A 14,362-nucleotide genomic window follows, 5' to 3' on the forward strand; every position below is an offset into this window, starting at 1 on the left:
CATACATTCTCGTTACATGGCTGAGAAACCACCCTCTCTGCCTCAGCAGCGCTTCAAACCAGCTGTGAAAAAGTTTGATGGAAGAACTGAGGGGCTTTCTTTCCTCTCAGTCCTTTTCAAAGTTTAGAAATCGATATTTAGGACTGTTAACAGAAGACTTTCAAAAACACAGTGTCTGAGGAATGCTATGACTTATAAGATTGTACTATTCAGTTTAATTTTAATTGGAGAAAGCTATGAGACCATTACAATTTTTTAATACTCCTTATTATTAATTCTCTGAAGAGAATCCTTTTGCACTGTTTTCTTCAACTCTAGACTTAGGTGGAAGGATTAATGCACAGACTACAAAGGTATGTTTGTCAGAGGTTATATATATGCCATTAGACATTTTATTACTGGATCTCTTCTGATTGTTGCTAACTAAAGAAAAAAAAACCAAACAAAAAACCCACAAAACCAAAAACCAAAACAAAAATCAATTCCCAATGAAATCAGCTTTGTTTCTGGGCTGCAAAACTGATGAAAGAGGAGAACCAGATCCTAACTTAATTTCAGTTTAGTATGTCCAGCCATGTACAGGAAATTAACATGAGCTGATATCTACAGCAGTAAAGATCCAGGTAACATCCCACAAGGGCCAGAACTACTTAATAATGAAAGAATTAATTTGTTAAAAAAACCCCAAACAAAACAACCGCTGTTGTTCTGTGTTAATATGTGAGCATATTCTAAAACTAATATTCACACAAATGCAATTGTTCAATTGATGCAACTCAGTAATTTTTATTGCAACTGGAAGACAATACATCACAGAAACTTTATGGTAGGTTTTGGGAAAGTGTTATTTACAATAATAATTGATGAAATAGTTTGTCTTTGGCAATATGATTACACATCAAGAAAATGTAAAATGCAAGTATGCCTCTAAATCAACAATTTCATATTTCCTAAAGATCAGCTGATTGCACTTGCCTTCGGACTGCTCATTTAGGTAAACACAAATACAACTTAACATCACTGTTCATTCCCCGTCACAGTTTATATTTTAATATTGATGAAATTGGCAGTTTCAGACGCCAAGTACAGGAAAAAAAAAATTGGCTTATCACTGTACTAAATTAACTTATTGGCCAGTTAAGGTCCTGTGACCCTTAAGCATTGATACTAAATCTCTTGGTCTTTTGATTGCTTTATCACTTTTTCTGTAAAACAAAATACTTCAGAAATTACAGATCAGAGTATAAAAAAATGTACAAGTTCATAATGCTTTTCATACACACACAAATCATTCCCCCCAACATTTTACATCATGGCAGTTTTAAGTAGTGAGTGTGAATGATGCAGGCATGGAACTGGTTATCAGATAACAGGTATGACTTTCAATTGCTGTCCCACACACATACTCAGGAAATGTACAATGCTCTAGTAACTTAAAAATGTACTCAAGTTCAATGTCATCCAAACAAAAAAAGGTCTTGGGATTTCAGGCCAGAGTAAACAAATGAAAGAGATTCCCATTTTAGATTGTCAGCCATTCCAGAGTCCAGCATGTAGTTTTAGTATTCAGTGAAATCCCTTCTAGCACTAAAGGCCAGCACAAGTTGTCATTTATCCCTTAAACCCTCGGATGATGAGCTCCTGTAACTGCTGGCCTGATCCAAAGCCTCACGAAATCCACTGAAAATAAGAAAGTGAAACAAAAAACTCCCTCCCACTGATTGTGAAAGGATGTTGCATCAGGCTGATATTCCCCTCTTTGCAAAAGGAAATGTGATACAGTAGAAAAACCATTATATAGTTTCAGATAAATATATCTTGTTTTCAATGCTAAAACAAAACCCAAACTTCCCAAACCAGGAAAGGCTACTTATTAGAACAACTCAAAAGTGACCTTTAAATCATTTCTGGTTTAAATGTATACCAGCAAAATACAGCACCATAGACACATTAGGTTGAGACTGTTTTTTGGTCAGTGAAGCTAGTACTTGTTTGCTGAACTGTGGAAGAATTATAAGGTCATGTACATGATCAAAGATAAAGCAACCCAGCTGACAAGTCTCTGCCTAATTCAAGAATAACCAGTACTAAAAATAAAAATGCAAAAATAAAAATCCCTAATAAACCACCATCAATTAATACTTTCTAAAGAAAAGGGGATTAACAGATGAATTTACAAATGTATGCAGATTTATACAGAACACTGAATGTTGTGTGTAAATCCTTATAAACTTCATCTCAAAACAGAAACACACAAAATGTATAGTTTGACTTACACATCCCATTTCAAAGGAAAAGAGACATCATTACAACTTGGTAACTGTGCTAATTGCAATATAAATCAAACAGAAATTCAGAGTTTGGCAGGTAACTAAGAGGGTTATCACTTAGGTTATATAGCAAAGTGTTGATGTATATTACATAGAGTAGTATAAATAATAAAAAAGTATTATTTAAATTAGATCACAGTGCTGCATTATGTGCATAACAGTGTTTGATATATTACTGGAGGGCTGTGAAGAACACTACTAAAACTTAACTGGTCAGACGATCAACACTGATACTCTGTTACAATCAGGAGGATGTATGGTTCAAATGCTCTTTTGGTGGCAAAGTTAAGAAAATGTTTCAAAGTATTTCCTAAAAAATATGCCAATGAGCTATTCAGGCAGTAGCGATGTGCCTGAAGGAGCTGGGTTTGCATTCTCCAGGAAGTGAAGTAAATTGCATTGGAAATGCATTTTCTCAGTAGTTTTATTCTGATCCTGGAGCACAGGAGAGTAATATTTCAAAAAATGCCTAGGGCCGGATTAAAGCAAAAATTGTAGTAACAATAACAGTGAAATGGTAAAGGCTTCCAGGACCACTTGGGTGTCTACAGCTCCACTCACTGCAAAGGAGACCAGACACCTTTGAGTTCTAGAAGACCTCAGATTGTGCACTCTCAGACCCACAGTGTGATTCTTGGTGTGTCCTGTGCAGGGCCGAGAAGGAAGGATGGGTCCCTTCCAACTCAAAGATGTAGATTCTATGATCTACATCTTTAGATGGATTGGGATGGGAGCCAAAATCTCAGTGAAAATAAATTACCACTACTAAGAAACCAGGACAAAGTGTTGTTTTGGTAATTTTATCTGTGGTGCCATTTGGTGTACAATTTAGAATTTCATTGTCTGGTAAAGTATGTCGATGTATCTCTACCTCACTCCAGTGAAGAATGCAGCCTCCAGCTTTTTTCTGTATCTTTTCCACAAGTAGACAGTAATTCAGCTCAACACTGGGAGCCAATGCATCTCCTTTGGGATTCCCTTCTCCCATTAAGGTAGGAGAGGAACCATAAGATGAACCTCAATTGCTGGAGAGAAGAGTCTCAGGACAGTTCTCCAGTCCTACAGGGCTCACCTCACTCCCACATTTGGCTCTTCAGCTGTAAAGCCCTGTGATCTCTGTAGAACTACTGCCAATTTTGCCAGGAGAAGATCAGAAGCAGACTGCTTTCAGAAACAGCTATGGGGTGATACATTTAAGCTGTTCAAGACCTGTGCTTGCATTTTTAAATGCAAGCAGAATCTGCACCAAAATGCAGTAGGACATCCAACTGCTTGCAGAATGCAAGCACGATCAGCAGATTTCACCTCCCTGGAGATGCTGGTGAAATCTGCTTATGGCATTAGCTCTGGCCTGCAAGAGCTTCTTGCTGCAGAAGGCATATTCCAAAGGAACTCGCCATGAAGTCCAGCAACCCTTACAATTCATGCCCATGTGAAACTCACCACTGAGCACCTGCTGACCTCGCCCCCACCTGTCTTGGAGAAACGCTAATTTGGCAATACTCAGAGTGAGAAGAAGGGGAAGTTAGAGATTTGACAACTTCTCACCCCAAAATGGCTTAGAAGGAAAGCAAACAAGCAAAACCACACCACCTCCTATCTGGCAAGTGAGAGAGTTTGTAATACAGTGCAATTACCAGTCCGTTTTGACATCATTCAGTTGAAGTAAAGACAATTCGATTAAAAGCTGACATCGTATTTTTTGGAAAACAAATCAATTTCAGTTCTTACACAAAAAAAGAGAACTTCTCTGATGGAGTAGAACCAGTTCTGACAAAGTTGCCATTGTCAGCCAGGCACAAATATGGTTTAAAAGGTGACTCCTAAATACTTTATACAATCCAAATTATGTACTTCTCATCAACAGTCAGAATAAGCATCAATAAGGACAAGTTGTTTTTAAACACCAGAAATAATCCATTGATGGCAGCCCAAACATAACTGTGTAAAATCCTACCAAAGAATACCTTCCAGGCAGATCAGACTAGGAGAAACAAATTTTATATGAAAATAGATGCTTGCCAACATTTTAGGTTTACCAGGAAATATATAGAGATCTTGTTGAAGTCTTAGATAGGTGTTATACATATGTATCTATATATATCTGTATAAAGTTAACCTGCCTAATTAGATATTTATGCAAAATGACTGTTTTCTAAGATGAGTAATACTAGTGGTAATTATATATTTAGCCACCAAGAGTCCACATTAATGAATGGTACTTGTTTTTCAGCAGATACTGATCTCATTTGCACTGACACACTGCAATCAGAGAAGTTGCTCTGGAATTAGTGTTGTGGACAGAATCTGGCCACTGGCACACAAGCATGTAGCTTTCCCTGGAGGACAGAGATGGCTGAGCCATGGTTTGTATTTTCTGCCACTAGATTTTTCAGTGCTGTTTTTGGTAAATATTAAGCCACTCCCAAGCTGATACAACTATGCATCAATGAGCAAAGGTGGTGGCAAAGTGATACTGTAGTATCTCCTATTTCAAGTGACTCTCCCAAAAGTCTGTAAAAGATGAACACCAAGCTCTCTTGTACAGGGTTGTGTGCTTCACCACCTGCAGACTTTGGCTGTAGAGAGCATGGACCTGGGAAGAAGCAGATTATCCCAGTCTGATCAGACAAGGGAAATGTTATGGCTCATTCATCTCTGTGCTACCTGGACAAGGGACTGGTCGTTCCTGTTTTCCCCAACGTTATCTAAAGGGCTGCAGGCAGCCAACAGAAGTTAGTCTCTATGTACTCCTGACTTAACTAATGCTGGAATCAATGCTGCATGCATTGGCCCCTGCAAACTGAGAGGAACAAGGCTGTTTCTTGCACTATCCATGGCTCTCTCCTTCCTTATCTCCTAAGCTGGCAGTTGTGCTGGGCTCTGGCAGCTATCAAGCTGCACCTGGATCCCAGGACATGCTGGCTGAGATGGGAGGAGAGGCACACTTTTGCTGTGCTGCCCGGTTCTTTACAAAATGCTTGTGGGGTACAGAACCAGGTCCAGACCAGCCTGTCCTTCAGTCCTTCCACCTCCTAACTGAGCACACACCACAGGCATCTCCAAATACAACTTTTAGCTCACTGCACTGAATAGGAAGTCAAACCCTTCTCTAACTCACTCTTCATAAACTAGATTCATCTTGGTTAAACTGCTGCCTGAAACAGCTGTTAGTGATAAATCTAAACCTATACTCTTTAAGAAACCAACCATTTTGTTCTCTTAAGTGGTTGGTTTCTGGGATTTCCTTTTTGCCTCTAGGATATTCTAAGTGTAGAATTTTTCATGCCAAATGCAAGAATCCAGGTGAGAGAGACTGTTTAGTTTATTTCACAGCTTCTCTGTGCTGTAGTGATTTTCAGTCTCATAGCCATCCTTACCAGAGTAGCACTGTACCTGAATCACACTCTCTGTAACACTGGTTTTTATTCAGACACCTCCATAAGGCTCTTAACTAACTTCATTTTTTCATGGCAAATTAGCAAAGCTATTTTCTTGTCTACTTTTTCCTGAATCAAATCAGAGAGTTTTCCTCAATTAACCTCCCATTATTTTCTTGATTCTGTCATACACACTCACTACTAAATTTGCCCTCAGATTATTGCGTCATGTTACACATGTACAGACGAAGAAAAGACACACTTTTACTTTTTTCTTTTTTTTTTCTTTTTTTTAACAGAAGTAGGGAGAGGGGGCTGAATGTGCAGACAAGGCAGTATAATTCAACCATCCAAGCCCTACCAGAGCATGAAGATTTTATTTTTTAATATTGCAGAGTAAGTTCCCCAACAGTCAGTGTTTGTCCCTGAAGAAGGTTAAACCTTAAACACCTGCTTCAAAAAAACCCCAACGACAACAAAAAAGAACCAAAACAAAAACAAAACAAAACAAAAAAATAAAACCCCCAAAAAACAAACTCTAAGCCTAAGGGCTTAAAAATTAGAGGCATAGCCTTTTTCTCTATTTTCTATATTTATATGAAAATAATTCATGCTTCATGCTAAATACATTATTTACCTTACAAGAACTTTGTCATCTTTGAATAAAAAAAATTGTTTGCTTTTTGTTTTCCCCCTTTCCCTAAAGAATCCATGCAATGTGGATCAAATTTCTTCTGCTGGCTATGCTGGTTGAATCTGGAAATTTGTTGTCATTTTTGCACAGATGAATCCTGACTGATGGTCACTGCACACTCACTTCTGAGGGCAGTGTAGGAGCTCTTTTGTTGAATTTCTGAATTTTACTGTTCACCAATATGCTTTCCTTCTAGTTTTAAATACAGAATACTACTAATGGCAGGTTTTGTAGCTTTGTTTCCCCTGTTAGATCAAGGATGTGATCCACAGAAAAAGATTCTGATGTACATTGTAGCTACTGTAATTTCTTAGACTTGATTACTTTCCACTCAGGCAGTTTAGAAGACATAGTTTGTTTTTCCCTATTACTATTATTTTTTGCACGCAGTGCCAATCTTCAGGCTTATGGCTTTTTGAACATTCTTTCAATTTAATATAGAAGACAGAATTCAATGGTTAACGATGCTACTAACAGTCACACCCCTCCCATTTCATTATTTCACTGAAACCCATTGCATACATAATTTAAATTTCCTCTAACTTAGAGTTATCAGTCTTCACACTATGAGCCACACAGGATACGTGACACACTAGAAGTGCATTGCTGCTTGCACAGTTGCCACCAGTGGCTGTCCGAAGACTTGTGTGGCACTTCTCCAAGTGCCACTAAACAGTTCTTGCTTGAGAAGTACGTGCCTCCTCTTTCCCACAAATCTCTTTATTCACATTCACTTCTAACCCAATTGTAAGGCCATTAAAAAAATTCTTAAGGGCCAGGCCTGAATGAATACTAAATTATGCACAGCTCTTCTACTCTAAGAGGGATTTCCAAGTGCCCAATTTTACTCCCATCACATTAATGTTGATATCACTGCGTATTCAACCATGCATTTTTGACAAGCTGGAGAAAGCAAAAAATGGTGATTTTGGCTTTCTTTTTTTGTTAACTTTTTGTCTTCAGGTAATGAAAAGCTTTTGTAAATTAGCTGAGTGTCAGTATGAGTTCTATGGCTTCAATCTCCTTTAAAAATAAAAATCTTAAGGGTCAAAAAAAAAAAACCAAACAAAAAACCAAATAAACAAAACAAAAAGAAATAGAAGAAAAACAAAAAAGGAAAAAATTGCTGATATTGCCACAAATCATTAGAATTCACCTGACGTGCTGAAACAAAACTTTGTAAGTTCAAACAAATCATTGATTTGTTCTAATTTTTTGTGGTTTCCTTTTGCTCTTTCTGCCCCTTTGCCGTCCGATTGGTGATGTTGTTCAAACAGGATCGAATTCCTGCTAAATGCAGGAGTGATCCTGCTGCTTCTTTCATCTCCTCATCGTCACTCTCAGGGGGCTTTTCTGTACGTCTCTTTTTAAGAGGCAGTGTGTCACTTGGTACTTTTTTCGCCTTCATTAAATGTTGCCTTTTCTTGTGCTGGGATGCATATCCACTGTCAGCTAAAGAATCCTTGGTCTCCTTCCGACTTTGCTTTTTGTCCTCCTCTTCTGTTTCGCTATGGCTCTCGTGGCTCTGGAAGCTCACCTCACTTCCTTCACTGCTGTCTTGGCTACCTTTAGTTGCAAATTCATACTGGTCATCAGCAGAGGAAGAGGAAACGGAGTCACTGGCAGGTGACGTGCTCCTGTGGTTGGAAGATTTGGCACTGCTGTAGTTGTGATCCTCCTTTGGGTCACCGCTAACAACTGGAGAGCCGCAGGACTGTTCGCTTTCCGTCCGCATCCGGCAGTTTGTTATTCCATTCCTGTAAAAACAAATCCAAGCACTCTTAGAAGCCACAGAGATGTGATCCTGCTTCAAAGCAAAAGATGATAAAGCCGACTGACAGGTAAATTGAAATTACAATCTGAAATGATGACTATCAAAGTAATGTCCATGCAAGCTCGTTTCAAAGCCTTGTGGATTGGACTTAACATACAAAATAACCCAAAGATGCAAAATAGCACAAGAAGCAGGAACAAGTAGGGGATGGTTACAAATAAATGATGTGTAAACAGTATTGATTTAAATATCAATTAATAGTTTACATTTTCAAAAATTAAAAAGAAAACTCCCCAATATTATTTTATCTACTGGGTAAATAAACTGATAAATTGCATAAATAGCCCCTCATCTTTTGCATATAAAGTGATACTACCAAAAATGTGGGGAAGAGACACTAGCTTTCTGGGGCAATTCCTTGCCTGCTCTGAAAGACACTTTCCAGCTCTAATTCCAACTTGTATTCCATGGTTCACCTCGGAAGTAGCACAACTTCTATTTAGGACTCTTTGCAAGAGAATGAACAACTATGTCCAGTCACAGTTCTGATTCTGATCAGTTAATAAATAACCTTAAAAGCAATACAATCTTAAGCCAAGATTCCTAGCTGCCAAGGAAATATTAGAACGTGTTCAAAAACAAGCAGTATAAAAAATAAATCTGGATTTGCTCTAGAAGCTGTCATTTTCTCCTTTGGTTTTATGGCACCCTGTGCAGTGGGAACTACTGCAGCATGATATGTTTAAAAATGAACTGGTTTTTTTTTTCTGTAGTGAAAAGTATTAGAGCATTGCCACTGACTTTAAAAAACAGAATACAGTACTTACAATACTATTAAAGAAGGCACTGACTCTATGCCATGCTTAACTCCTGCTGAAAAGGAGGAGAGCAGGATGCTCCTCATTGAGTAAAGCCATCATCACTGCCACCTGCCAGTTTACCAGCCTTGAACCTCTCTGTCAGTTAAAAAAAATCCAGCCAAAAAGCAAGGCTGTTTAAACCCTCACATGATAAACTGATTTAAACTTGCCATCTTTGTGTTACCATTGGAGTGCTTTTGCACACTTGGGGCAGTGTTGGATTAAAACCCTTTCTTAAATGCACACACTGAACATAGATGTATCTTAAGAGGAATGGCACAGTGGCAAGTCCAGAGTATTACTGCTCTTCTACTTTTAAAAATGGGAAAGTACTTTAGGTTTCAGGCCATGGACCTCATGTATGGTTTCCTTACACAAGAAACAGCAGAGAATAACCCATTTCTGAAAGGTAAGGTTGAAAGGTGGGTAAAAGAAGAGTGGTATGTAATTCCACAGTTCCTGTTCATCTAAATGGCTTTGTCTGCAAGAGCTCACTGAGATAAGAAAGCCCCTTGCATTTATGAACCAGTGACAGGACAATGCTAGGAGGCAGCAAATTCATCAGTCATTCCAAATGGTATTTACAGTGCTTTCAAAGAAATGTATAGAATAGAAGGTACACTTATTAGCAAAGAAAGCCTCTTGCCAACTTCTTTTGCTCAACAAAATTACTTTTGCCTAGCTTTCTGAGTAGATGCATGATCCATAAATTCCATACAGAACCCAGAAGGAATACACAAAGCTCCTTCAATTATTAATAACTAAGTGCAATGTCATTCATGATTGTGCAGCAAGCCAGCTGCATTTACTCTGTGATGGCTTGCAACTGCAGGGGTTGTCATTAGAGGATGCCAAATGCTTAGAATAAGAAATCATCCATACTAAGCTAGTTATAAGGTGAATTTATAACCAACTCCTTAAGATCAGCCATTACAAGGAAGCATGTGATGCATTTTAAGTGACAGATTCTTCATTTTTAGGGTAAATTTACATTTAAAGATGTTAAAAATTATCATAAATTAGCATAAAATTAAACTTACTTGATTTTACAAGGCAGCTAAAAGTCAGAGCAATATGGCTTACTAAAAATCACACACTACTAATTTTCCATTAAAAAATAACAACCAATTCTTGCTCCAAGGAAACAAATACAGGACAGAATAGGTGGGAACTCAAATGAAATTCCTACTGACTGCAAGTGAACAAGGCTTCTAATGGATGTGATTTAAACCAAGACACCCATTTAGATCTACTCTTGTGGGTTTGTACCAAGAGATTGTCAATTAAAGGAAAGCCACTGCTCCATGGAGCAGCACAGCAACCACGTGCCAGAGACATCTCTGATTACCCTGCTCTGGAGTCTCTAGTGTTGCCTTTACATAAAGGGGCTGTAATTTGGATTCAAAAGCTATGCCCATGGGACTTACTCCAAATCCCAACTCCTCCAAATCAGCAGAAAAACAGAATGAAATGCCCGGGGAGTACAGAGGGATGTCCCAGGGGAGGGGGTACTGTGAGGCTGGCATCCCACAGGGAGCGCTGGTAAAGAAAAATACAAGTTTACAAGGAGGTGCAAAAAAAGAATTGCTTTAAAAAAAATGGGAGAAAAGAACAATAACACTTCAGAAGAAAGTGGAACTGGTCAAGAAATGAATAGCATTTGGATCTCAGAAAAATCTTTGGGTTTCACTTACATTTTGAAAGATTTCCAACCAGTTCTGCTTGAGGAAATACAAAAGGAAGAGAAAGCAGGTGAAGGAGAGGATTAGCAAAGGACATTTGCAGAAAAGTAAAAAGTTATACAGGAAGAGTGTTTAGGATATTCACAACAGCAAAAGTCATGTACCCTGAAAGTAAATCTCATCTGTATCTTAATATGCAATAGCTCAAACATTAGATAAATTACTTATAACTGATATTAGTAAGAGCTGAATGAACAGATATCTAAACAATTAATACACCAGATATGCTTCTGAGACATTCTTAAGCTCTACACTGCTCTTAGACAATCATATATTCACTATGAAATGAATTTGTGATTTATATAGTTCAATCTAGATCATCAGACAGAACTCCCTTGGGTTTCAGGACACAGATTTTGGCTAGCTCCATCTATTTTTGCTCACAGTTCGGGTTGTAACTCTCACTTTGTTTCCCCCCTTTTTTGTTCAGAACTTCATTTCAAAATTTCCAGAAACTGACATATTTTCATGTTTTAAAGTAGTGGCTTGCTCTTTCAGGAAAGTTGCTGGGACAGTCTCCAGAGCTTTTCATCCTACTCACATGGACTATCTTATTTGCTTGAGGGATCTCAGCTTAAAGCAATGTGCACACATTCTTTTTAGAACATTTCCATTTGTTTGTAGCACAATGACACAATCCTCAAGCAGTGCAGATGTAAGTCTGGACTTCTGAAAATCTGACTTCATTCCCATTGTTAATGGATATGAATTCTACTACCAATGTCACCAGAAGCCAGACAGGACTCATGGCAGCTGGGTCTCAAGTTAGAGGAAATTATGTCCTTTGCACAGTGCTAGTGCCTCTGCCTTTCAGAGAGGTCTTCCTCAGGAGGAGACAAAAGTGAGTCTGTCATTTCACCAAGTATAGGCATATCTTCCTTAAATTTCTCTGCTAGCTTGAAAGAAAGATAGCTAATCACATTCTGTTTGCAAAGTGGCAAAGGTTTTGCTGAAAAAAAACTTACTGCATTTCACACTGGAGACAGGTATATTCCTTTGATGAACAAAGAAAACCTATGTGGAGTTTAAATATCACCTTAATCTACCTCTGAGCCTTCTGGATGACAGATACTGTATACCCACAGATGACAGTTTTTGGATGTAACTGGAAGCACACAGTCAGAAGACACAATGAAAACAGTAAAGGTAAGCTGGGTTTGTAGATTTTCACACATTCCCGGTTCGCAAAAAAAAAAGAAAAAGGAAAATCACTTTTTTATTTCAAAGGGAAATTCAGAACAGTCAGATCTTTTGGCTACAGCTAGTTGAACTGCTTCTTAAAACCACTACAAACCAGCAGACAGAAGGATGAGCAAGTGTATGAAAAGTAAGTGGTGCTCACTTGCTCTACAATGAGAATTCTGTCAGGGGTTACTGAGTTAAAAGTCAACAGTGAGCTGCTCACAATAGTGACAGAAGCTCTTACAAAGGTACTTAGAGAAAAATTGTATGCAAAGGACCACAGTAAATACACTTCATGAACTGCCAGCAGTATCAGCAGCAGATCTGAAATTAAACCAAATGGAGCGCCGTGCATTTTGCAAAGAAAGAAGAATCACGTCAGTCAGCATTGCTGTCCTTTAGTTACTAAAGGATTCCTTTGGCTCCCAAGGATAACTCATCCTGCCTCTTACAGGTGGGGAGGGGAATGCAGTGCATCTGGGATGATCTGGGGTTTGTTAAGCTGATCGCACCAGTGGTAAGCACTAAGAAGATACAATTAAGAATTTATGAAAGGAAATATCTACCAATTCCTTTATCTAAGCAAAAATAGTAATTCACAGATAATGTAAGTGAATGATAATAATTCTATTTATGCTTTGGCATCTACTCTGCACATGCAATGTTTGTTTTATTTAATCACTGCTTGAATGGCTGCTTCAAGGGAGGAAAATAGAAGCAAAAATAAAGACAGCATGAGAAATAAAGTCACAATAATAAAAGCTATGCCCAAGGAATAATCTAGTAATTGCCCTATAATTTTGAAGTGCAAATAATCCTAAATAACCATTTTCCATCTTCAGATAAGGTTAAGCACAAAACTCGTTCTTGTCCTGCCCTAGTGATCAGGAGCTGCATAAGGAACTGTGGCATTAATAGCAGAAGAACAGGCATTTTAAAATCTACTCATGATGAAGTAGGTAAGGTTGCCAAAATTTTGGGGTGCCAAAACGCAACACTAGCAGACCTTACCTACTTTTTGTTGTCTTTCTGCTTGGTTTGGTTTTTTGGTTTTTGTTTTATTGTTGTTGTTTTTGTTTTCTTCTTTAAATTCCTCAAAATCAAGAAAGACCTGTAGCTCTGCCAGTGCAGGTGCACTTGTTTTGCCTATGAATAAGAAAAATTTTATCTTGGAAACTTGAATAGAAATATTTTTTTTACTGAAGGAAGTTCTTTGGGAAACCTGTTTGCAATTTCCAGGTAACTGTGAAATTCCTTGAGAATGTCTGTGTTTAATCCCAGCCAGCAACTGTGTCACATGCAGCTGCTTGCTCTTCCCTGTTCCAGGTGGGACTGGGAGAAGAACTGGAAAAAGGTAAACATGAGTTGAGACACAAACACTTTGAAATAAAGTAAATAACAACAAAACCAGTAACAGCAATGATGATGAAGGTGATAAAAAGAGAGAGATAACAAAAAGGGGAATAAAACACAAGAAAGATAAGGGATGCACAACACAATGGTTTCCAACTCAACCCATCCCTCAGGAGTGATCAGCTCCTCCCTGCCAACTCTCCCAGTTTATGCTCTATGGTATGGAATACCCCTTTGGCCAGTTCAGGTCACCTGCCCTGCCCCTGCTCCCTTCTTGTGCACCTGCTCACTGGCAGAGCATGGGAAACTGAAAAGTCCTTGACTTGGGACAAGTTCTGCTCAGTAACTAAACCATTAGCATATTATCAACATTGTTCTCCTGCTAAAGCCAACACACAGCTCTGCACTGCCTACTAGGAAGAAAATTAACTGCATGCAAGCCAAAACCAGGACAGAGAAGAATTTGGTGAAGAAGAATTGGATAAAATGGGGAAAACCCCATGTAATTTCCTATTAATTTTTATTTTTAACCTGCAGTAATTTAAAACCCAAGGTATTAAACTGGCCACTTTGACAGACACCATCCCTACCAAAGCAACACAGAAGTCCACCTAGAAAAACATTTAAAAGGTATTTTCCAATGGATGATGATAGGAAGAGCAAGAGCTCACTTTCCCAACCAACTCCTTGCTGTATGTAAGGAACTACTGGCTTTGCCTGCTTTCAGTGAATACCTCTGTCAGTCAGTGTCTTCTACATATCCAGACTGTCACTGCATTTGCTTTTAGATTCTCTGAGGGAACTATATAGGGATATGGTCTGCCAAAAATATCCGCAAAATACGATGGATCTCATGCTAGAGCCATGCTACACGCTGTGCAGCTCTGAAGCGTTATTTTCCCTGCTGTTTTTGGGTGGGTCTTACGCTTGTCAGCCACAACATGGAAAATATAGATGGTAAACAAGCTAAAAGTGGTGTGAATAAAGTAAATAAAAAGCTACTGTCAAAACACATCCAATTATGCTCTGCTGTGGAGATTTAACACC

At 38.4% G+C, this 14,362-nt stretch overlaps 1 protein-coding gene across 4 annotated transcripts in view; it reads right to left on the reverse strand.

Moving 5' to 3' along the window:
* Nucleotides 1-758: 758 nt before the first annotated feature.
* Nucleotides 759-14,362, reverse strand: part of FOXN3 (forkhead box N3) — a 204,535-nt gene continuing 190,931 nt past the window's right edge. For all 4 annotated transcript variants that reach the window (XM_059475184.1, XM_059475186.1, XM_059475185.1 and 1 more), the window contains one exon: nucleotides 759-8,161. In XM_059475184.1, the coding sequence (XP_059331167.1) occupies nucleotides 7,612-8,161 (550 nt within the window). In that variant the 3' untranslated portion in view covers nucleotides 759-7,611. The remainder of the gene's footprint in view (nucleotides 8,162-14,362) is intronic.

The sequence above is a fragment of the Ammospiza nelsoni genome, chromosome 6, assembly GCF_027579445.1.
Source record: "Ammospiza nelsoni isolate bAmmNel1 chromosome 6, bAmmNel1.pri, whole genome shotgun sequence".
In the NCBI taxonomy this organism is placed as follows: domain Eukaryota; kingdom Metazoa; phylum Chordata; class Aves; order Passeriformes; family Passerellidae; genus Ammospiza; species Ammospiza nelsoni.